This window comes from Entelurus aequoreus, linkage group LG13 (assembly GCF_033978785.1).
Source record: "Entelurus aequoreus isolate RoL-2023_Sb linkage group LG13, RoL_Eaeq_v1.1, whole genome shotgun sequence".
NCBI classification, from domain to species: domain Eukaryota; kingdom Metazoa; phylum Chordata; class Actinopteri; order Syngnathiformes; family Syngnathidae; genus Entelurus; species Entelurus aequoreus.
In genome coordinates this window covers 37,020,252-37,046,740 of record NC_084743.1, presented here as the reverse complement: position 1 = coordinate 37,046,740, position 26,489 = coordinate 37,020,252, and the positions used below count along the sequence as shown (strand labels likewise).

Below are 26,489 nucleotides of genomic sequence, written 5' to 3'. Positions count from 1 at the left end.
TCCCATTGTGTTTGGCGCTGCTCAGCCACACGTGCGCACATGGGCCTAATGTCACCGTCCTCCACTTGTCAAAAGGTTACTTCAAGTAAACACCAGCGATTTACCTTCATCCTGTTTTTGTTGCAACGCAGCACCATACTGGGGCCGCAAGCCAAAGGGTGCCCATGGGCTTTTTTAAAGTTTGAAGATTTTTTTTTCTGTTATATAAATATGTAAGTTATGAAATAAATATATACATATAGCCATGAAGGTTCTCAATAATAAGGGTGTTTGAATCAAATTAAGAATGTCTGACTGCCTACATCTCCTATCAAAAGGCAACATAGTTCTTTACAACTGGATGGCATAAACCCAGCATGAAACACGTCACTCAACACAGACGTCATAATATCATCAAAGTTCACATTTAGCACCAACATTTTGCAACAAGGATTAGGTGATAAAAGAAAGGTAAAATATAATAAATCTATCGATGGCAGTAGAAAGTTACGTACGAGTTTCACTTTTGCATCTCATTGCACATAACTATGGTGCATTCAAAGACCCCTGATTGAAGTTAGAAACATAGTCGTCACTAGTTTTTTTAAAGACAAGAAGAAACTCAAGTCCCTGTAGATTCAGTAATAATATGATTGTTGCAAACACACCCCTGGTGGTTGCTGAGTTAGTTCCAATTTGAATGACCCCTGATTTCTAATCAAATATACTGGGATCCAGAGTACAGTTGAGGTCATTTTAATAAAGTTGTTGGCGAAGTAAACAGATTTGGTTAATGTTATGATTTAATAATTTAATAATACCTCTTAACATTTGACAACAAAACAATTACACAAAACGACTCGATTGGTTCTCTTTATGTCTAGCATTAAAAGATTACAGTTGGTACAAAATGCGGCTGCTACACTTTTGACAAGAACAAGAAAGTTTGATCATATTACGCCTATACTGGCTCACCTGCACTGGCTTCCTGTGCACGTAAGATGCAACTTTAAGGTTTTACTATTCAACCTCTTAAGGCCCAAGCTGTTTTTTTACATGCTTTTTTTTTTTATTTCTCTTTGCTATTTGGGCTTATTGGACCCTAATTAAAATAAAAACTAAGAATCATCTTTTGATATGATGTACTTTTAGAGAAAAATGTTGTCCGCATATGTGGATACTCAGTCCAAATTTCCATAAAACCCAATTAAGTCACAATTGTGTAATATAATGAACAACTCTTTATTCCCACCTTGAACACAGTAGTCTTTTTCCTGATGCTTTTACATGTATTCATTACACATACACACACATTTTTGAACATGTTTTGAATATCAGAGTAAAAACAACATGGAAACATTGCACTTTTGCCCCTTTGGACATTAAAAACTAATGCATGGATCATTTGAAAAGCTGCAACAGTGCAAACAGTAATTGCAGGATGACATTGTATGCCTGTAACAAAATATAAAACATTCAAAACATTTTTTTAAATTGTCACGGTACGTACAACAAAAAATGACGGAACGTCATAGTGAAAATCAATAAATAAAAATGTTGCCCCTTTTTGACAGTCACAGTATGGCTCATGTGAAATGTTGTATTCGTAATGTAAAAAAAAAAGGATATGTGACAGAGTCCGAACATTGACTACAGAAGGACCTGCTTACGGAGGCCCAGGGGTCACTTGATGACATTCACAGAATCTGAGCAGAGAGGAGTTGTAGGATGAATGTAATTAATCTCACACGCTTACACCAACATATTGTTTCAACTTCTTGTCCCAGCGCTGGCAGATGTCCTCAGGCTGTGTACCGTGAACAACAGACATCAGCAATACTGGCTTGTTGTCATACCACTTCACTACACACAATTTTCCATCTTCAGCGGACACTTCTGATGAGGTACCTCTTCCTGCGCTTTTCATGGCTTTGTCACTGGGTAACTTGTTGTTCGCTCCAGCGAGTCGGTTCTTCATTATTGTACCAGTTATGTACAGCTCCTTCTCCATCCTTCGTTGCGTACTTTTGATGATGGTGAAGAACCGGTCACAATACACTTTTGTGCCGGGTTTCAGTGTTTGACAAAGACGCTCGATGACTAAGCTTCCCAAGCCCAGGTCCTCGGGTTCTTCGACCTTCTCGATCAGTGATTGTGAACCTTGATAGAGTTAAAATTCAAGCACAATACCATCTGCAGTAGCACACACAAAGTTCTTTATGCCAACTGGGTTGGGCTTCATTGGTAGATATTGTCTGTACGGACAGGCTCCCGTGAAAGGTATCGTTTGCTCACCGATAGATGTGCAATCAGGTCGATTCAGAGACTTTCAGCCTCGCAGAATTCGCTCCAGAAAAGGCCTCACTTGTTCCACATCTTCAGATCTTCAGGCACATCATCATCAATTACGACTTTTATTGCTCCCCTCAGTTTGAAGAATCTGGCACACCTGAATCTGTCAGTGATGGCAGTGATTTTAAAGGCTTTGGACCAATACATCCTAATGGTTGGGTATCGGATGCAAGAAATTAAAATACAGGCACCAAAAAAGTGGTAGACCTCATCGACTGACATGTTGAGTGGGTCCCCACTCCTAGACAGTAACATGGCATTAGAACATTCCAAAATCAGTGTCATCAGATCTCTATCGATGTACTGGTCAAAATACTCTAGTGGGGTCCAGCCATGTCTGTCCAGATCGGTTTTGTCCTGATGCTGATACTCTGCAAGGTTTGGCGTCAATGGAGTAGCCTTCCAGCGTATTCCACGTCCTGCACAACCAGAATCAGAATAAAATAGTATTTAGTATGTATAGTATTTATTGCAGTAAGTTACAATTTTTCCATGTAAGCAAATGAGGTGTAGGCCTATTGGTGCATGAAAAACTTGAATCTGTTTGGACGTTTACATGAAATGTGAAGATTTACCCTCAAGGCATGCTAGAAACCCCGTTTCCATATGAGTTGGGAAATTGTGTTAGATGTAAATTTAAACGGAATACAATGATTTGCAAATCATTTTCAACCCATATTCAGTTGAATATGCTACAAAGTCAACATATTTGATGTTCAAACTGATAAACATTTTTTTGTGCAAATAATCATTAACTTTAGAATTTGATGCCATCAACATGTGACAAAGAAGTTGGGAAAGGTGGCAATAAATACTGATAAAGTTGAGGAATGCTCATCAAACACTTATTTGGAACATCCCACAGGTGTGCAGGCTAATTGGGAACAGGTGGGTGCCATGATTGGGTATAAAAACAGCTTCCCAAAAAATGCTCAGTCTTTCACAAGAAAGGATGGGGCGAGGTACACCCCTTTGTCCACAACTGTGTGAGCAAATAGCCAAACAGTTTAAGAACAATCAAAGTGCAATTGCAAGAAATTCAGGGATTTCAACATCTATGGTCCATAATATCGTCAAAATGTTCAGAGAATCTGGAGAAATCACCAGAGTTGGGACCAAGTCATTGCTTTGCAAGTCACAAGTAAGTCCCAAGTCTTTGCCCTCAAGTCTCGAGTCAAGTCCCGAGTCAAGACAGGCAAGTCCCGAGTCAAGTCCAAAGTCAAGACTGGAAAGTCTCAAGTCAAGTCCCAAGTCCTGCATTTTGAGTTTCGAGTCCTTTCAAGTCCTTTTAACCACAGACTAATATATTAACACAGATTGTGTATGCTTTTAAAACGCTGTATTTATTTATTAAAACAAGTGCTTTTGAAATTGCAGAAAAAAAAATAGTGCTGACATTGCACTTCATAATAGCAATGTCATTTTAAACATTTAACTCATTCCTTTACAGAATAAACACATTTGAAAAAACAAGTGCAGCTGTACTTATTTGCACAAAAGTGTTAACATTGTATTTCCATGGCATATTGCATTGTAACTAGTTCCACAGCAGTTTCTATTCTGTTCTTACCTTATCTCATTGATCTCATCTCATACTGTATGTGTGTTTATTTGTGCGTACACATGAAAAACATAACAAATACATGAACATAACAATGAATACAGTTGTACTTTTTAGATGTCAGGGCCCTATGCAATATGTACACATATTCTTAATATAGTATACATTTTAACTGACCTTTATTTGACTATGTTTGTCTTTTTGTAGGTGGCTAAAATACGCGGTGCTGCTGACCGCCGTCTAACGTTACGTTACTGTGTGTGATACATTGACTAACGTAACGTTATTCATAGGTACCTCATGCAACCCTGCTTAAAAAAATCACTTTACAAAAAGTATGAATAAGGTAGCGAACTGCAGTGGACGCAACATATTGCAGTGTTTGCAATGACGTTATAACCATAGACATCTTATAAGTAGTTGCTGTGAGCGATCAATTTGGCCGCCATCTTGAAGTAGTGATGAGGAGCCGGCGAGCAGCCTAAACTGACAGTTGACAGGTAGAAAACAAAGATTATGGGTTGGTGTTCAGCGTTTTCCTGCTCAAATGAGCAGACTGTTGAAAATAGGAATCGGGGGGTTACTTTTCACAAGTAAGATTTAACATTAACATACTATTGGTTGTATTTTATGAAAATAATATTAGCACAGAGTTGAGAAGGCGCAAAGATCTTCAATACTTGTATGTGAAAATCACAAAGAAATCTTCTGGGGGAGGATGACCCCCCTACAGGGGTTTGGTTTACAAACTTTCAGCCCCACCTAAAACAAAATTCACCAGCCACCACTGATTATGATGTGTTGTCATTTTAGGCAAGGTATAAGACAATACTTTCTTAACAGTATAATTGTAACCAGGAATAAGTCTTCAAGTAACAATATTCAAATACTAACATTGTTGGGTAAGACAAAATTTGGTTTTATTCTGAATCCAGTGAAACAGATTGGTGGTTTTAGCTGATATAAAGACTTTCAGGTGTTTATATATGTTTATGTTTAAGTATTTGGCAGACGCTTTTATCCAAAGCGACATACATAAAAAATACATATAAAACAATCACTGTAAACATGATCATTTAAGGGAAGAATGTAATACAAAATATCAATACAAAGTGTCAAGACAGAATAAACTCTCTGCTGCTGCAGCAACAGAGATAGTCTATAAAATATAGAGATATCTAATGTATTCATACATTGTTCATGTAGGATATACGCATGTATATATAACCTAATCATATTGTTTCTTCAATTTAAAAATAGCTGACCATTTTTTCCCCCTTTACTGGGATTATATTCCCAGTTTTGATCTCGGACGTCTGGTCACTTATAGCGTATAAGAATATTATATTACTGTCAAGCAAACTATGAATAATAAAACACGCCTAAACATGTGTCCTTTATCATAGCTACACGTATGACAAAAAAGCGCGTGAAAATCAGTGGTATTCAGTGAGGTAAGATGAATGAAATGCGCTGACAGTTCATTGCTCCTGCCAAATGAATTGCACTGAGTGGAGCGGATCACCACTCCAAGATGGCGGCCCCGCGTCTCGTCTGCGCCAGTAGGCAGCAGCGCTCGATGCTGCGTACCCTTATAAGATGTCTATGGTTATAACGTTAGCAGTGAGTTTGCAGCCTCACTGATTTAACTACACAGCAAATAAAAGTCACGTTACTTAGCCAATAAACGTTATCTTACATTCAAAACTTACCCTTCTTTGTGCAACTTCAAATGTCGAATGAAGTTGGAAGTTGTTGCGTCTCCGTCTGTAATATTCGAACTGAGTGATTTGCATATCGCAATTCGTTTTTTGTTGACCAAGTCATAGTTTTTATACCCAAACGAAACCAACTTTGGCATAATTGTTTCTCACTGGCGCGTGGTTTGACAACTTTTCTTCATTGGTTGTCCTGCAATTTGATTGGATGAATGCTGTGTGATGAAAACAACATAGATCTAATTTGATTGGCTGTTGTACTGAGAGCACAACAGCTGACAGGAACAACACGCTGATAGACACAGACGAAGAAAATGAAAAATACGGAGCGCTCCCAAATAACTTTTTAAGCTTTGGGTTTTGGGGAAAGTAGCAAGTCATGTCAAGTCAAAAGGCTCAAGTCCAAGTGAAGTCACAAGTCAATGATGTTAAAGTCTAAGTCGAGTTGCAAGTCTCTTTACATTTTGTCAAGTCGAGTCTAAAGTCATCAAATTCATGACTCGAGTCTGACTCGAGTCCAAGTCATGTGACTCGAGTCCACACCTCTGGAAATCACTGCACGTAAGCGGCATGGCCGGAAACCAACATTGAATGACCGTGACCTTCGATCCCTCAGACTGCACTGTATCAAAAACTGACATCAATCTCTAAAGGATATCACCACATGGGCTCAGGAACACTTCAGAAAACCACTGTCACTAAATACAGTTCGTCGCTACATCTGTAAGTGCAAGTTAAAGCTCTACTATGCAAAGCGAAAGCCATTTATCAACAACATCCAGAAACGCCGCCGGCTTCTCTGGGCCCGAGATCATCTAAGATGGACTCATGCAAAGTGGAAAAGTGTTCTGTGGTCTGACGAGTCCACATTTCAAATTGTTTTTGGAAATATTCGACATCGTGTCATCCGGACCAAAGGGGAAGCGAACCATCCAGACTGTTATCGACGCAAAGTTCAAAAGCCAGCATCTGTGATGGTATGGTGGTGCATTAGTGCCCAAGGCATGGGTAACTTACACATCTGTGAAGGCACCATTAATGCTGAAAGGTACATACAGGTTTTGGAACAACATATGCTGCCATCTAAGCGCCGTCTTTTTCATGGACGCCCCTGCTTATTTCAACAAGACAATGCCAAGCCACATTCAGCACGTGTTACAACAGCGTGGCTTCGTAAAAAAAAGAGTGCGGGTACTTTCCTGGCCCGCCTGCAGTCCAGACCTGTCTCCCATTGAAAATGTGTGGCGCATTATGAAGCGTAAAATACGACAGCGGAGACCCCGGACAGTTGAACGACTGAAGCTCTACATAAAACAAGAATGGGAAAGAATTACACTTTCAAAGCTTCAACAATTAGTCTCCTCAGTTCCCAATCGTTTACTGAGTGTTGTTAAAAGAAAAGGTGATGTAACACAGTGGTGAACATGCCCTTTCCCAACTACTTTGGCACGTGTTGCATCCATGTAATTCTAAATTAATTATTATTTGCAAAAAAAAAAAAAAGTTTATGAGTTTGAACATCAAATATCTTGTCTTTGTAGTGCATTCAATTGAATATGGGTTGAAAAGGATTTGCAAATCATTGTATTCCGTTTATATTTACATCTAACCCAATTTCCCAACTCATATGGAAACAGGGTTTGTAAAATAATAACAATTAACTTGTTTGGACTCTCCCTTTTTATTTTCTATGGTTTGGCTTGGTCCTGGTGTTGGCTCCTCCGAGTCATCTTCTGCATGATAAGTCGGTACAGTTCGACATCAACGTCTGGGAGTGTGGGATGAACCTGTCCCTGTCAATGAACCTACAATGAAATAAGCATTCTGCCTCCAATCCTTCACGTAGCCCTGAGGCCCTAACTACGTAACATAAACACAAATCTACTGGGCCTTGACTAACCATTATATGCACCACGGCGACGTTTATGTCCTCTGCTGTGCTCTGTGGGCTCAGGAATGGGGTCCTCATCGTTTCTGCTGTTTCCTCTTGTGCTGGTGGTTGGTAATTTGCATCCAGGATGGGATCATTAAAGATTAAAGATTAAAGTACCAATGATTGTCACACACACACTAGATGTGGCGAAATTTGTCCTCTGCATTTGCCCCAACCCCTTGGGGAGCAGTGGGCAGCAGCGGCGCCGCGCCCGGGAATCATTTTGGTGATTTAACCCCCAACTCCAACCCTTTGTTGCTGAGTGCCAAGCAGGGAGGTTATGGGTCCCATTTTTATAGTCTTTGGTATGACTCGGCTGGGATTTGAACTCCAACCTACCGATCAATGTCAGATCTGAGTTGTCTTTATCAATCAACCCAAGAAGCTGCATAGCTTGGTGCACAGAAAAACGCTCTGGAAATAAAAACAATGGATTTCAATGGAACTGTACAACGTTTTTAACCCAACTAATTTTACAGTTGGTACAAAATGCGGCTGCTAGACTTTTGACAAGAACAAGAAATGTTGATCAAATTACGCCTATACTGGCTCATCTGCACTGGCTTCATGTGCACTTAAGATGCAAGTTTAAGGTTTTACTACTTAAGTATAAAATACTAAACGGGCTAGATTCATCCTATCTTGCTGATTGTATTGTACCATATGTCCCGGCCAGAAATCTAGATTCAAAGAACTCCGGCTTATTAGTGATTCCCAAAGCCCAACAAAAGTCTGCAGGTAACAGTTAGACGGGACTTAAATGCTTCTACTGAGTTATTCCATAATTTTACTCTACTTGATCTAAAAATGAAACTGTCACTGACTACCACAATTTATATTCTTGATTTATTTTAGTGTTTCTTAAAGCCATAAAATTGCTATTCAAAATGACAATAGTTTTGTTTTGTGGCATATCTGTTATCTGCTTTTTCCTATAAAATGAACATCCTCCAAGTCTGGGGATTCCATTGTAGAGGTTGCCCTCTAGTGGGTTCTCCTGACCACCACACACACTGGCACGAGAGCCAGGTATTCAGGTTGGATCAAGTCTTTTATTCTCATCCACCAGTATGGTTTGTTTTTCAGCAATATCGTTAGGACTTTTCAGTCCGGCGTGTCTCTGCGTTGCTCTCTAATGTGTCTCTACTTTGCTCTCTCGCTCCAACTCCCACACCGGTGTTTCGGCGGCTGCCGCTAATAAGCATGGCAGGTGATTGGATGATCATCCCCAGCTGGGTAATCCAATCACCTGCCAGCTGTGCTTCGAGGCCGGTCCTTCCACACTCAGCTCCGCGGCAGGCCCGCAGACCACGCTCCGCTCCACATCCATAATTTTTAGTCAGTTCAAGGCCAACCCTCCGATGCCATACTGTTCTAATTTGTTTAGTTTTTTTGTCCTATCCAGCCATTCAGGCAAATTATATTGTTGATGTAGATGCCCATATCTGCTGTACAGATTTACTTTGCAAAAGAGAAGTGTGGGATACTTCTCTTGTTGCCTTATTTGTATTTGACTTTGTTAAGTGGATCTATGTAATGTTTGGCACAGCCGGACCGGAGCAGGAGGGGATAGAAAGAAGAAGAAAAAAGAAAGACAGAGGGGGAAATTGCGTGGGACAAGAGGGGGATACGACAGAGAGACAACAACAACAACCACAAAGGCAACAACAGAACAACATCAGCAAATACAGTAAGTACAAATATGATATAAGTAATAGCTAAGAAGCAGTTAGTGAAGTAAATATCAATAACACAGAAATGACAATGATCATTATTGCACTACAAATGGAGCAATAAAAATACCAATAGAAATAGCACTATTGATAATGAATAATAATAATTACCTATATTATCAACAATACAATTGTTTCAAATGCAACAATACAAACACGTAATGAAAACTTGAATTACAAAAGAAAGCAGATAAATGGAGGGGAAGAAAGAGAAGCGAACTGTATTAACCATGTAGATTGTTATAGTAAAAATAGGTTAAGCTTCATCACTGGGCTGTGTTTTACTTAGTTTCACCTAGGGGAACGTTAATATATGTTTGATGAAATGTGATTATATGCGTGACTGTAAGTATGCATATGTGCTTGTATATGTACAGCATGTGTACATGTATGTTTGTACAGTGGATATGTGTGTGGATGTGTGTGCGAGCGTATGTACCTATGCATTTGCATAAGTACCTACAGTATGTGTGCGCGTATGTATGTATGTATGAATGAATGTACATATATATGTATGAATAATTGTGTGATTGTGCGTATAGATGTGTGTTTGTATGTACAATATAATTATATCCCAGTATGTGCGGGAGCCAAAGTACAGCCCCAACCACCCAGAGAGCCCAACCCAAAACAGCAGGTGCGGTACCCAGGGAACAAGGGACCACCGGCCCCAGGCAGGCAGGCCAGCCAGCGACACGACCCCCAAAATCAGGCCTACCAGGTCAGTGGCAGGTCATAAACAGAGGACAAGGCACTGGCGAAGCAGGAGACAGCTGGTGACTTTATATAGCTTCAAAAATGTAAAATGTCCTCTTCACTTTCTCCTAGGTGTACACGTTATGATGTGGAACATTTTTGTTTTCCATCCATCCATCCATTTTCTACCGCTTGTCCCTTTTGGGGTTGCGGGGGGGGGGGGGGGGGGGGGGGGGTTCGCTGGAGCCTATCTCAGCTGCATTCGGGCGGAAGGCGGGGTACACCCTTGACAAGTCGCCACCTCATCGCAGACATTTTTGTTTTGTGGGCGACATATCAAACTTCCTGAGCTCACAAAAAAAACCATCTGATTGGCTCTCCTTCGTAACTAACTCCCCATCCCTCTTTTACATGTATACCGTTAAAGAGCTGTGATTGTCCCACCCATCTACAAGACACAATTAAGTATGACTGGATTTTGTTTGTCAACATTTTTATCTCGTTTTTAGTTGTTAACTGCAATGCCAGTTAATTTTGTTAATGTCTTGTTTTTGTCAGGGGAAAATAGGTTAATGCTAACTGAGACGAAAAATAACTTGATGAAATTGACTAACACTGACATACTGTAGACAGGCATACACAAACAGATGTGCAGATATTGACAGCACACACAAAAAACACATTCTTAGGAGTTATAATAGATAATAAAATAAGCTGTAAACCACATGTTAAAGTACATACAACATATTTCAATAAAGCAAAATGAATTCTGGACCAAAAATCCCTTCCTACTTTGTACTGTTACCATGCTGAGTAATTGTGTAGAAATATGTGGAAACAATTGTAGAAGTACACTTAATTTAGTAAGAGTACAGCAGAAAAGAGAAGTTAATATAATCCTTAAGGATAAATATACAGAACACACAAATCATTTAATTTGAAAAAATACTGAAATTCACAGTTACTGTATACATTCAAACTGTAAAAATCATGTACAAAACCAACAATAACAGGTTAACAGAAAATTATTTTCAACAAGAGAATAACTGTATAATTTTAGGAATAAACAGAGTTAGTCATTTTTGTATGTACAAACAACGTGTATTTTTGTGTGCAATTAAACTATGGAATGACAGAAGTAAATGAATTAAACATTGTACAAATATGGACGAGTCGAAGAAAGATTATAAGCATACAGTATGGTATATTTAACGTATAAAAACAGTACCTGATATGACTATCAGACACCTAATATGTGACAGTGTTGGGATTAAATAAACTTTGTTTCTTCATACTCCTTCTTGGATATGTTGAATCGTTGAATAATTGTTTATTGTACATTTGGAAGAATAAAGAGAAAAAAAGGAGGACATGGTAAGTCAATCCAGTATCTCTAGCAAATTGACCTGCGAGATTGATATTTTCAGTGTTTTTCTTTTCCACTACTTGTTTTATTGCCTTTCCACAAGTCCTGTGTCCACTCATCACCAACATCTGAGCTACATCCCATTGTTACACTCAGCATACAACTCGACTCTCACAGTATTCCACTTGTTTGCATTTCTCACATTTGAACCTCTAACTCAGGGGTCCCCAAACTACAGCCCGCGGGCCAGATCCGGCCCCCCAGCATCCAAAATCCGGCCCACGGAAAGTCCCAAGTAAATGTTTTATTTTATTATTTTTAATTTAAAAAAAATAATTGTATCTTTCCTTTCTAATCCATTTTCTACCGCTTGTTACTCTTGGTTTCTCCTAGCCGCTCAGGCAAATCATACTGTCTAAAAATGAATTTTCCCATCGATAACGTGACAATGTTAAATGTTGATGAACATCAATATTAATTGATGTTAAATGACAAAACTGATTATGAAGACACTGTTTCATTCATGTTTATTTCGAATATGTAGACAATATATATGAAGTGAATTATATTTATATAGCGCTTTTCTCTAGTGACTCAAAGCGCTTTACATAGTGAAAACCCAATATCTAAGTTACATTTAAACCAGTGTGGGTGGCACTGAGAGCAGGTGGGTAAAGTGTCTTGCCCAAGGACACAACGGCTGTGACTAGGATGGCGGAAGCGGGAATCGAACCTGCAACCCTCAGGTTGATGGCACGGCCACTCTACCAACCGAGCTATACCGCCCCATACACATATATATATATATATATATATATATATATATATATATATATATATATATATATATATATATATATATATATATATATATATATATATATATATATATATATATATATATATATATATATATATATATATATATATATATATATATATATATATATATATATATATATATATATATATATATATATATATATATATATATATATATATACACATTGTATATTGGGGCGGTATAGCTATATATATATATATATATAGCCCGGCCCCCAACCAATTTTTTTTAACCCAATGCGGGCCCCCAAGTCAAAAAGTTTGGGGACCCCTGCTCTAACTGGACCTATTTGAATTAAAACTCAATTCTACAGTATTACTGCCTCCCTCAGGTGTGGAGGTGTCATTACACTCTTTAGCTACAATGTTCGTGCTGAAATAGTTTTCAAGTCAATACAAATGAACAGACAATAGTTATTTAATGACAAATGTCAAAACTGACAAGATTGTGTGAAACACACAACAATATCACACTGTATGAAAGTCAAAGTTAACAGTAACCACACTGGTGACTACTAACTACTACTAGGGTTGCACGATATAGACGACCTACAATATACAAAATATATAAATTTGGTTGACAACAGAGTTTTAGTACTATCATTACATTGTATTAGTACATGTGGATGACAAATTCTGGTTGTGCCACAAATTTGACAGCGACAAGCAAAGGAGCATGTCAACACCATGTAGCATTCTTGCTAGCAGCTAACGTGACTATACAATGCAAAGCCACTTTCAAGTCAGCAATCCTTGCCTCCATGGCGGCAAATTATGTTTCTTACAAGAATCACCCCTGGAAAACAGTTCAACATGCCACACTACACGCCGTAGGAGAATAAGCTAACAGCTAACTCTAGGCTAGATCTCTTGAAAGTACACAAAGGTGGGAGGATTGATACAAATACCGACAGTACAGACACCAATATCATTTTATGGTCAATACGAGAGTGATTAAACCAATGTTTATTATTATAAATTAAATATTGTTATTGTTTACAACTGCAGGACATAAGTCATTGGACAAAGGAGAACTAAGGGCAAAAACTAACGGATTTAAATCAGTGCCAAAAGTAGGAAATAATTTATTTTAAAAAATGTCCATATCGCCCATCCCTAACTACTACTGACAGTAACATTACCACCAAGTCTTCATTGTTTATTTTATGGAAGCTTCATTGCCTGCTGCTGTTCTCACCAGCACACATGTGACCTTTAACCTGGTACTTATAAGAGAATCTACCATTACACACACTGCAACCAAACACTTTCTCACCAGTGTGTGTTCTCATGTGTCGTACAAGGTGTGTTTGTTCAGTAAATCTTTTATTGCATCTTGAACATGAATAAGGTTTGTCACCAGAGTGTATTCTCGTGTGTCTCACTAGACTTCTTCTTTCACGGAAGCTTTTGTTGCAACTTGAACATGAAAAAGGTGTCTCACCTGTGTGTTTTGTCATATGTCTTAAAAGGATTCTTCCATCACTAAAACTTTTGTTGCAGCTTGAACACGTGTAAGGTTTTTCACCAGTGTGCGTTCTCATGTGATTCACTAGGCTTCTTCGTTCACTGAAACTCTTTTTGCAGCTTGAACATGAAAAAGGTTTCTCACCAGTGTGTTTTATCATGTGTCTTTCGAGTATTCTTCGTTCCCTAAAGCTTTTGTTGCAGTTTGGACATGGAAAAGGATTCTCACCGGAATGTATTCTCATGTGTGTCACAAGGAATCTTTGTTCACAAAAGCTTTTGTTGCAAATTGAACATGCAAAAGGTTTCTCACCAGTGTGCATTCTCATGTGTTTTGTCAATGTTCCTTTTTGAGTGAAACTTTTGGCACAAACAGAGCATATGTAAGGTTTCTCTCCTGTGTGTATTCTCATGTGTCTTCTCAAATTAGCTTTACGGGCAATACTCAGGCCACACACTGAGCAGGTAAACCGTTTTGCTTCAGCGTGCACTTTTTTGTGTGTTGTCAAATGTTTTTTGGGAGAGAATATTTTCCCTGACACTGTGCACATGAAATATTTCTCACTAGTGTGTATGTTTATGTGTTTTGTCAAAGTTCCTTTCTGGGTAAAACATTTGCCACAAACCGAGCACGTGAATGGTTTTTCACCTGTGTGTATTCTCATGTGTCTTTCCAAATGAGCTTTAAGTGCAAAACCTTTACCACACACTGAACAGGTAAACAGTTTCTCTCCAGTATGCACTCTTGAGTGTGTTGTCAAATTTCCTTTGGAAGTGAAACTTTTACCGCAAACTGAGCATTCGAAGGGTTTCTCTCCAGTGTGTATTCTCATGTGTCTTTTCAGATGATATCGGTACTGGAAAGGTTTTTCACATTGAGAGCATTTAAAGTGTGTGTTGTCAGAGTGACATGTCATACCAGGTTTAAAGTCTTCATCATCAGTGTCAGAGGAGAGTGATGATGTTTCATCACCATCTGATAGTGGAGCTAAGAGGTTGCCTGCTTGTGATCCTCCACAGTGGTCTCCAGCTTCTGTTATGCGTTGAATACAGCTGTTGCTTGCAGGCTCCACCTTTCTCTTCTCCTCACTTTCACCTTTGACCTCATCATCTTCATTTTTAACAATGATATCAATCTGTGGGAACTCCTGCAACCTTTCATGATGCTCTCCCTCTTGACTGACAATGTGTTCCTCTTGTTCCTCTTTAATGTGGGGGGGCTGCTGCTCCTCCACTTCCTCTTTAATGTGAGGGGGCTGTGGTCCCCCTTCTTCCTCTTTAATGTGAGGGGGCTGTGGCTCCCCCTCTTCCTCTTTAATGTGGGAGGGCTGCTGCTCCTCCTCTTCCTCTTTAATGTGAGGGGGCTGTGGCTCCCCCTCTTCCTCTTTAAAGTGGGAGGGTGGTAGTTCCTCTTGCTCCATCCTGGAGGAAGATGTTTGTCAATGACGTCTGCAGGGCCCAAAAAGACATACAGTACATGCTTCAGAAAAGTACGGTTTTGCTTAGTCACATAAGACTTTTTCCTGCACCAACATATGTTGCGGTAAGGTCAAAGAGGATCTAATCAGTCACCACATTGACAATCACTCTTGCCCAGGTCATGTTTGTATATAAAAACTGCTTGTCAAACATTATACCTGCTAAAACTAAGGTCAAATAAAAAAATTAATGAAAGCAGCTTTTAAAAACCTCTTTTAAAAAAGGTTTTGTCCACATCTTTTTAATTAGGCGTTTTACTGCATGGTAAACTCTTAATTCTTAGTTTTTTCAGTCATTTTTCCTTTGATATTTTCAATTTTATTTATTGCTATTAGAGACGTCCGATAATGGCTTTTTTTCCGATATTGTCCAACTCTTAATTTCCGATACCGATATCAATCGATACAGATATATACAGTCGTAGAATTAACACATTATTATGCCTAATTTTGTTGTGATGCCCCGCTGGATGCATTAAACAATGTAACAAGGTTTTCCAAAATAAATCAACTCAAGTTATGGAAAAAAATGCCAACATGGCACTGCCATATTTATTATTGAAGTCACAAAGTGCATTATTTTTTTTAACATGCCTCAAAACAATAACAGTGCAGTACTTTTTCATAACATGGTCACTACTGCCTAGTTTCTCTTGTTATATTATTTTACTGTTATATTTTTATTGTCATTGTTGCTTTTTATTTTTATTCTTATTGTAATATTTTTCTATTCTGTTTCCATGTATACCCCCATTATTTACTTTTTAAATTTGATCTTAATTCTGTACACTGCTGCTGGAATTTTAATTTTCCTGAGGGAACTCTCCTGAAGGAATCAATAAAGTACTATCTATCTATCTATCCAAACAGCAGCTTGGAATTTGGGACATGCTCTCCCTGAGAGAGACTATGAGGAGGTTGAGGTGGGCGGGGTTGGGGTGGGTGGGGGTAGGGGGTAGCGGGGGGTTAATATTGTAGCGTCCCGGAAGAGTTAGTACTGCAAGGGATTCTGGGTATTTGTTCTGTTGTGTTTATGTTGTGTTACGGTGCGGATGTTCTCCCGAAATGTGTTTGTCATTCTTGTTTGGTGTGGGTTCACAGTGTGGCGCATATTTGTAACAGTGTTAAACTTGTTTACACGGTCACCCTCAGTGTGACCTGTATGGCTGTTGACCAAGTATGCCTTGCATTAATTCGTGATGAGAACAGCCGGTAGATATTATGTGACTCGGACGGCACGCACGCAAAGGAAATGCCTTTAAGGTTTATTGGCACTTTGTACCTCTCCCTACGTCCGTGTACACAGCGGCGTTTTAAAACGTCATACATTTTATTTTTAGAAATCGATACAGATAATTATGAAACAGATACCGATAATTTCCGATATTACATTTTAAAGCATTTATCGGCAGCCTGATATTATCGGACATCCCTAATTGCTATTATTACTACTATTATTATAAACACAAAGCGCGTGTTACGTAATGGTGTAGTTAAGTCTTTACGTACTAAAAGGCGAAAAAGTACGGGACATAATGTGTTAAACACATTTAAGGCTGCAGCTAACGATTATTTTTCTATCGATTAATCTATAGATTATTTTTTCGATTAATCGGTTAATCTATAGATTTTTTTTTTATTCATCTATAGATTATTTTTCCTTTTACCGATTATTTTTTTATTTAAAATGAAGATGAAAAAATAAATGTAGGCCTGTTTTTTCAAAAGGCATGGCTTTTATTTACAAAAAAAAAGAAGTATGGCCACTTAGTCAACATTGACAACAACATGACAAAATATTCTGTAACAATGTAAACATTTAAAACTTTTAACATTTAACAAAATTAAAAGTAGCTTATTTGCTTTTTAATGTGCAAATATAAAAGTAAACATCCAGTGCAAATCTTAATATTCTGCAATAGTATAAGCATTTCAAAAGTAAAAGTATTGCTTATTTTGCTTTAAAATGTGCAAAAATAAAGATAAACATCCAATACAAAAAAGTGCAAAACAAAATATTCTGGAGCACTGTAAACATTAAGTATTGCTTTTAAAATGTGCAAAATAAACACCCAGTCCAACACAGTACACAATAACCAATTCTACTCATTCCAGTGAGTGACTAACAGTTGTAATGAAGAAAGGTTAGCATGTCTACATGCTCTGGTTCTTTTCTTGTTTACAATATTCCCAGCAGCTGAAAATAGGCGCTCAGAAGGGGTCGATGTGGCTGGAACTGAGAGGTAATTAGCCTTCACCTCAAACCAGGACTGTGAGTGAGCTGAGCTCCAGTTTATATTTCTAGAAGGTCAACGGGCTCATAGTGATGTTACTAGTAGTTGACTGGGAGGTGTTTATTATCATTTGGGGAGAGTCTGCTGCCTGATGCTCACCTGCTAAACACCTATCTGCTCGACGCTGAAGCGCTGACTACATGCGCTCTGAATACGCACTGCTGATTGGCTGATAACGCTTTGTATAACGCTTTGTGTGTACCAATCAGATGGTTGTGTGGGTGGGACAATGCTGCGTGCTGAGACAGAGGCAGCCGCAGAAGGAGCAAAGCAGCTTGTTAACACTTTAGCAGCTAAAGTTAGCTTTAGCTTAGAAACTCGTTCGGTACACCCCCGTACCGAACCGAAAGCCCCGTACCGAAACGGTTCAATACAAAACACGTACCGTTACACCCCTAGCAGTTACAAATGACACATTCATGTTTTTGTGTAATGATGACAACGTATACTCGCGCGGACGATTGACTAGTTGATGGTTTTCTTTTCAAATGTTCGTTCATAGCCGTTGTGCTGCTATGATAGGCCATTTCCGCTCGACAGTGTGCATACAACAACATTATTAGGCCGTGTATTGAAATACTCCCACACTTTTGACCACTTTTGGCGTGATTTTTTCCCCCTCGCTCGCACAGTCTGCTTTGCGCTCCGCCATGACGGTAGTGTGACGTAAATATGCGACGCGTCGACGCACAAAAACGGCGTCGACGTATTTACGTAACCGATGACGTCGACTATGTTGACGCGTCGTTTCAGCCTTAAACACATTGCAAACATAGCGCTCTCTCGTCATCTGCGTAAAGGTCGCAAACAGCCTCTTTTAAGCATGCATTGGTACAATTGTTTAAAAATTGTGAAGCACGGTGGTGGCAGCATGAGGTTGTGGGTATGTTTTTATCGGCAGGAACTGGGAGATGGGTCAGGATAGAGGGAAAGATGAAAGAAGCGATGTACAGAAACATCCTGGATGAAAAGCTGCTCTTGAACTCAGACTGAAGCGATGCTTCATCTTTTAGCAGCACCACGACCAGAGCACAGAGCCATGATATCAAAGGAATGGCTTCAAGACAATTTTGTAAATTTTTAAGCATTTTTTTCGACTGTCACTTCCGCTTCCTTTCTTACTCGTGTTTTATGTAGTAACTTGTTTTCTCTCTGTGCACCAGTCATTGACAATGAGAGTATTCTGACACATTTAAACTATTATGAGATATTAATTAATGTGTTTGGGTAACGTTTTAGTGTGTTCTAAGAACATTATTGGTGAATCTAGTAGTTTGAAATGACATCGCATGCTAGGGCTGGGAATCTTTGAGCACAACACCTTTCGATTAAATTCAATTATGTTGAAGGTGTTAGCCCCTTGCTTCCTAATTTCCATAGCCTCCTTGATCCATCTCTTGTATTTATTTGTTTCTGATGAAATGACTTCTCCTTGTGTTCCGGGAGTCGGTCGCGTCTTTTGTGGTTTAAAGTTGTGCTGCAGCTTTATTACTGTGTTGCGTCGTTTGTCTTTTCTGCGGCTTTTGCAATCGTGCTGTAGCTGAACGCTTTTGTTGTAGATCCTGATAATAAGGAGATAAGGAGAGACACAGTCTGAGTTACACTTTGACACTTTCTTAAGATACAATAACAAACTCAAGGAGTCAAAACACATATACAAGACCTGCTGTTTGCCACAACTCACACTCAGACACTAATCAGCACCCTCACGACATAATTAATGTTCAATCAGCGTTGTGCCTCTTCCCTTTACACAGCTTGAAGTGCAGCCCAGAAGAACAAAATAAAGAAATATGATTAACACTACCATAGAAGTTGAAGAACATTTAAAAGGAGCAGGGACTTTAGTTTCACAATCTGCTGCAGCTCACCAGTAATCCTGCTCCGAATGCGGACTTGCAGGCACTCAGAGAACGTCTGTATTGGTCCCGACTGGGAGAATCAACACACCAACTAATTTAATCAGAAACTGCATTTTTACATCAAAATATCTTTAATCAGACTTGTTGTTTATGTGTCTGCAATAGGGCTGTCACGGTATGAACATTTCTTATCACGGTTATTGTGACCAAAATTATCACGGTTATCGGCGTGGCGAAGTTGGTAGAGTGGCTGTGCCAGCAATCGGAGTGTTGCTGGTTACTGGGGTTCAATTCCCACCTTCTACCTTCCTAGTCACGTCCGTTGTGTCCTTGGGCAAGACACTTCACCCTTTGCCTCTGATGGCTGCTGGTTAGCGCCTTGCATGGCAGCTCCTGCCATCAGTGTGTGAATGTGTGTGTGAATGGGTAAATGTGGAAATACTGTCAAAGCGCTTTGAGTACCTTGAAGGTAGAAAAGCGTTATACAAGTATAACCCATTTATCATTTATTATGGCGGTATTTTTAAATGTGCTCAACATTTTCAAAAAATATTCATACTGAAATCTTTTAACCAAGTTTCATTTTAAAAAAACACAACACATTCAAAATGATTTCCTTTGTAGAAGAAACATAACTGTAGATAAAAACAGTTTCATGTACCTCAAGTAGAAATTGAATGTGCACATGAAAGCAACAAAAACATTATAAACAAAGTAATATGGCAGAAAAAAATAACATAAATAACTAAAATAAATGTAAGAAATTGTGCAAGATAGCACTTTATGGACAAGAGATTCAAAAATAAAAACCAATTTAAGAATTTTGAAAATGGCACCTGATGGCCATAAAACATAACTGCACTTTTTGTTCATATAGATAAAAAATAGTGTTCATGTATGAGATCTAGGCCTGCCAGTTATGGCCAAAGTAATACTTAAGATTATTTTCTTCAAAATTGAAATCATGATTACCGATTGTTAGGTAAAGCAGTGTTGGGGTGTGAATGTACAAACCCCGTTTTAATATGAGTTGGGAAATTGTGTTAGATGTAAATATAAACGGAATACAATGATTTGCAAATCCTTTTCAACCCATATTCAATTGAATGCACTACAAAGACAAGATATTTGATGTTCAAACTCATAAACTTTTTTTTTTTTTGCAAATAATAATTACCGTAATTCCCGGACTATAAGCCGCTACTTTTTCCCCTCGTTCTGGTCCCTGCGGCTTATACAAGGGTGCGGCTTATATACGGCCTGTTCTTCTCCGGCAGCGACGAAGAGGATTTTGGTGGTTTTAGTACGCAGGAGGAAGACGATGACACAATGATTAAAGACTGACTTTTCATAGGCTGCTTATTTTGATAACGTACAGGCGAGCACTTTGTATTACTTTGCAGCGTTGTATTATTTGTACTCTGCATGAATGCTGTTCGCCATGTCAAAGATGTGAAAGTTTGATTGAATGATTGAAAGATTTATTGTTAATAAATGGGAGGCTTTGCGTTCCCAAACAGTCATCTCTGTCCCGACAATCCCCTCCGTGGTAGCAGGAACCCCTATATACTACGCTAATTACACATCAAAACCCTGCGGCTTATAGTCGGGTGCGGCTTATATATGGAGCAATCTGTATTTTCCCCTAAATTTAGCTGGTGCGGCTTATAGTCAGGTGCGGCTTATAGTCCGGAAATTACGGTAACTTAGAATTTCATGGCTGCAACACGTGCCAAAGTAGTTGGGAAAGGGCATGTTCACCACTGTGTTACATGGCCTTTCCTTTTAACAACACTCAGTAAACGTTTGGGAACTGAGGAGACACATTTTTTTAAGCTTCTCAGGTGGAATTCTTTCCCATTCTTGCTTGATGTACAGCTTAAGTTGTTCAACAGTCCGGGGGTCTCCTTTGTGGTATTTTAGGCTTCATAATGCGCCACACATTTTCAATGGGAGACAGGTCTGTACTACAGGCAGGCCAGTCTAATACCCGCACTCTTTTACTATGAAGCCATGTTGATGTAACACGTGGCTTGGCATTGTCTTGCTGAAATAAGCAGGGGCGTCCATGGTAACGTTGCTTGGATGGCAACATATGTTGCTCCAAAACCTGTATGTACCTTTTAGCATTAATGGCGCCTTCACAGATGTGTAAGTTACCCATGTCTTGGGCACTAATACACCCCCATACCATCACAGATGCTGGCTTTTCAACTTTGCGCCTATAACAATCCGGATGGTTCTATTCCTCTTAGGTCCGGAGGACACGACATCCACAGTTTACAAAAACAATTTGAAATGTGGACTCGTCAGACCACAGAACACTTTTCCACTTTGTATCAGTCCATCTTAGATGAGGTCAGGCCCAGCAAAGCCGACGGCGTTTCTGGGTGATGTTGATAAACGGTTTTCGCCTTGCATAGGAGAGATTTAACTTGCACTTACAGATGTAGCGACCAACTGTAGTTACTGACAGTGGGTTTCTGAAGTGTTCCTGAGCCCATGTGGTGATATCCTTTACACACTGATGTCGCTTGTTGATGCAGTACAGCCTGAGGGATCGAAGGTCACAGGCTTAGCTGCTTACATGCAATGATTTCTCCAGATTCTCTGAACCCTTTGATATTACGGACCGTAGATGGTGAAATCCCTAAATTCCTTGCAATAACTGGTTGAGAAAGGTTTTTCTTAAACTGTTCAACAATTTGCTCACGCATTTGTTGACAAAGTGGTGACCCTCGCCCCATCCTTGTTTGTGAATGACTGAGCATTTCATGGAATCTACTTTTATACCCAATCATGGCACCCACCTGTTCCCAATTTGCCTGTTCACCTGTGGGATGTTCCAAATAAGTGTTTGATGAGCATTCCTCAACTTTATCAGTATTTATTGCCACCTTTCTCAACTTCTTTGTCACATGTTGTTGGCATCAAATTCTAAAGTTAATGATTATTTGCAAAAAAAAAAAAATGTTTATCAGTTTCAACATCAAATATGTTGTCTTTGTAGCATATTCAACTGAATATGGGTTGAAAATGATTTGCAAATCATTGTATTCCGTTTATATTTACATCTAACACAATTTCCCAACTCATATGGAAACGGGGTTTGTAATACCATCTTGTAATTTGTAATGTCTAATAAAAAGGCTATAGATAAACATTATCCATATACAGTATCTAAAGACAAGTATTTTTTTTGTTCATTAATAATATCGTGTCAGCTTGTAGTCATTGCATATCTCTATTTTTACATTTTGATAGAGGGAGGTATTTTTTTATTGTTTATTTTTTTATTTAAGTTATGTACATGTGTACATGTAGATGCTGTATCGGGACAGATCTATTAAGAGTTTGAGCAGAAATATGCCGTATAGGAATTAACTATACACGATAAAACATTAACAAAAACACTATGTCACATGAATCTTTTTTAAAGTAATACCTTTGTGACATTAAAAAAAACAAAAGTAATGTAAGAAAAAAAAAGGTCTTTTTGATATCAATATAAAACTCAAAGCAGTTTGGTTAATGAAGATGAAATCTTAATAAACAAGCTTTGTTCTCTCCAACGCCTGTATACAAGTAATTAAAGAATACAAATAAAACAAATAATAATTTACCATTCTAAAGTGTTGTTTAGTAAATATTAACTTGAAATACAAGTCTTATAGTATTCAGTACACCAATTGTACTTTGTTTAAAACAGAATGTTTGTGATGCCACCAAAAAAACAAAATTACTGAGGAAAAAAAGTTGTTCTCTTTACCTCCACAATATGTACCGAAAAATAAGTAAAACTGTTGCCCTAAAATTGGTACCGACCGTGGCGTGGGTTATCTGTACCGTTGCACCTCTCATGAGCACAATTATAAATATGAACAAAATGACAGTTGTCAGCTGTTTGCATATATTAATCATGGTGGAAACATCTGTTACAAGATACTGCAGTACTAAACAGTAGGGATGGGGTACTCTGTATAATATTTTTGTCAACAAAGATTTGCGTCAGCCTGCGACACATAGTCATTTTGATAGTTGGCTAATATAGCTAATATAGACGCTTACCTCATGTTTTGTCTTCATAACAAAGACTATAAAAATTGGACCCATTACCTCCCTGCTTGGCACTCTTCATCAAGGGTTGGATTGGGGGTTAAATCAACAAAAATGATTCCAGGGCACGGCCACCGCTGCTGCCCACTGCTCCCCTCACCTCCCAGGGGGTGATCAAAGCTGATGAGTCAAATGCAGAGAATAATTTCGCCACACCTAGTGTGTGTGTGACAATCATTGGTACTTTAACTTTAACTTTTAATTATAACACTTATACAAGACTTTTAAAGTGATTTTGATAGTAGGCTAATATAACTAATATAGACACTTACATCATGTGTTGTCTTCATTATAACATACATTTTTTGCGGCTCCAGACAGATTTCTTTTTTGTATTTTCGGTCCAATGTGGCTCTTTCAACATTTTGTCTTGCCGACCCCTGTTCTATGTAATCTAGGGGAAACCATGTATATGTGTGTATATTATATATATATATATATATATATATATATATATATATATATATATATATATATATATATATATATATATATATAATGTTTTGAAATACATGTTGAATGAAAAAATAGATTATAGAACATTGCATTTTTACTTGAGTTTAAATATATTCACTCGGTGAGCGCATTCACTACAGTGCTGTTGTATTTGTTCAGATAGGATAGGATAGACTTTTATTCATCCCACAGTGGGAAAATTACATTGTCCAATTAGTACCACAACATGTAAGAATTTAGTGGTAAGTCCATGAATAAATAAGATTTATTCACAGAAAACATAACACAATTAAATCAGGCTCAGGAGTGTGGGGTGATGGACAGGGTTGTCAGTTGCTCCCCTGGCTTGTAGTAGGATGAAGGGGTAAGAGGAAAAAATATGCTTCAGCCTAAATATTTACCCATTTGAAACCACATTGTGAATTACACCCATCGTGAATAACACAACCAAAAATGTCAGCTACTAAACAGCATTTACACTCACCGTTGAGTCAATGTATGTGTGATTTATGGCGTTTCACCTGAAACACCAACGGAAATGTTTTGGCACCCACGCCGTTCTACGGTGTTTAAACACAACAAATATAGCGATTATCGACTGCTAAAACATTATTCAGAATGTGTAAACATATATTCAATTACTATGTTTGTCTCTTACCGAGTGATTGGAATAGATTACACCTTCCCTCATCTACCGGTGTGTAAGTCAGATAGCGCAGCAACACGGAAGTAACAATACCAGGAAGTAATGTCAAAACATCACGTGGGCACTTCTCTTTGCTCAGAGGGTTTGCTGATTGGCTAACAGGGAAACCCGTCGGATCAGATTGGCTCATTGGGAAGCTTGTCACATGAGGCTTTCACTGTAACTCGTAAAACACAACACTAACTCGATGCAAGGAATCTTTTTTCCTCGTCTTCGTTTTAGTGACTCTAGCGACTTGCCTAAGAGATCAGTCACATTCAGAAGAAGAAGAAGAAGAACGAACGTAAGAGCTAATGAGCAAGCGTACAGAAAAAATGGCACATTAGGATACATATTTTAGCCTCTGACACTTGCACATTTTCCCAAATCAAACATTTATTGAAACGGTTTATCTTGTTTCCCTTTCAACTGGCGCTAGAATCCTTTCAATTCTAAATATATTAACTATCTTTATCGTAGCGTTTTCTTCATTTTTACCTTGGAAGAAGCATTTCTGTTTTTGTTTCCACCCATTTTAATAGTTTGTTATCATAAAAAAAACCCACATCCGCTTCTACAACCTTCAAAATAACATTTATATGGTAGATCTCGAAAACAGTAATACTTTCACAAAACTGTTTGTAACATTTGTCCCTTACAATGTATAATATTTAGACATATATTTCAAGTATTTTAAGATAACTCAATGATATGGTATTGTTTAAAAAAAAGTGTTAATTGAATTCTGCATTTTAACATCGAGGAGGTGACACTGACTAATTATATATTTAGAGGTTTTTATGAGGATTCATTCAATATGAATCATTTCTAATGGTATATTTTATTATCATCTTGTATTGTGTTAGTGAAATATTAAGATTGCATGAGAAACGGTCATAACATTGTAACTCTGTAATGACGGTGATGGTGGTGGTATAAATTCATTTCAAACATTCATACATTTACAATATGACCCATCACATATTTCCAGTTCTTCACTACATGTCCAAAAAGGAGTACGAAGAAGCAGGGCTTATTTAATCCTACCCCTTTTCGATTTCATACCAATTACTATCACATTTGTTAACTTCCTGTTCTCAATTTGTACACAATATAAATTACGTTAAAGTTAAAGTACCCATGATTGTCACACACACTAGGTCCTTGAAGGCCTACTGAAAGCCACTACTACCGACCACGCAGTCTGATAGTTTATATATCAATGATGAAATCTTAACATTATAACACATGCCAATACGGCCGGGTTAACTTATAAAGTGACATTTTAAATTTGTCGCTAAACTTCCGGTTCGAAACGCCTCTGAGGATGACGTATGCGCGTGACGTGGACCGGCGAACACGGGTATGCCTTCCACATTGAAGCCAATACGAAAAAGCTCTGTTTTCATTTCATAATTCCACAGTATTCTGGACATCTGTGTTCGTGAATCTGTTTCAATCATGTTCATTGCATTATGGAGAAGGAAGCCGAGCAAGCAAAGAAGAAAGTTGTCGGTGCGAAATGGACGTATTTTTCGAACGTAGTCAGCCACAACAGTACACAGCCGGCGCTTCTTTGTTTACATTCCCGAAAGATGCAGTCAAGATGGAAGAACTCGGATAACAGAGACTCTAACCAGGAGGACTTTTGACTTGGATACACAGACGCCTGTAGAGAACTGGGACAACACAGACTCTTACCAGGATTACTTTGATTTGGATGACAAAGACGCAGACGTGCTACTGTGAGTATGCAGCTTTGGCTTTTTTTTGCGTATGTACGTAACTTTTTTAAAATATATAAGCTTTATGAACCTTGGGTTAGGTGAACGGTCTTTTGGGCTGAGTGATTGTGTGTGTTGATCAGGTGTTTGAATTGTATTGGCGTGTTCTATGGAGCTAGGAGCTAGCAGAGGAGCTAGGAGCTAGCATAACATGTACCGTACCGTA

General features: G+C 38.5%; 1 protein-coding gene across 2 annotated transcripts; it reads right to left on the bottom strand.

The window, feature by feature from the left end:
- Positions 1-12,387: 12,387 nt before the first annotated feature.
- On the bottom strand, positions 12,388-24,642 carry LOC133663373 (gastrula zinc finger protein XlCGF57.1-like). Of its 2 annotated transcripts, none has more exons than XM_062067796.1 (3): positions 24,513-24,642; positions 24,339-24,414; positions 12,388-15,097 (listed from the first exon to the last, which is right to left on the bottom strand). In XM_062067796.1, the coding sequence occupies exon 3, from the start codon at positions 15,067-15,069 to the stop codon at positions 13,357-13,359; it is 1,713 nt and encodes a 570-aa protein (XP_061923780.1). In that variant the 5' UTR covers positions 15,070-15,097; positions 24,339-24,414; positions 24,513-24,642; the 3' UTR covers positions 12,388-13,356. The 2 variants fall into 2 exon arrangements, with proteins under 2 accessions (XP_061923780.1, XP_061923781.1); XM_062067797.1 differs by having other exon boundaries at positions 12,388-15,070.
- Between the last annotated feature and the right edge of the window lie 1,847 nt (positions 24,643-26,489).

Coding starts and splice junctions, on each gene's coding strand:
- LOC133663373 (XM_062067796.1), bottom strand. CDS start 15,069: ATGGAGCAAGAGGAACTACCACCCTCCCACTTTAAAGAGGAAGAGGGG.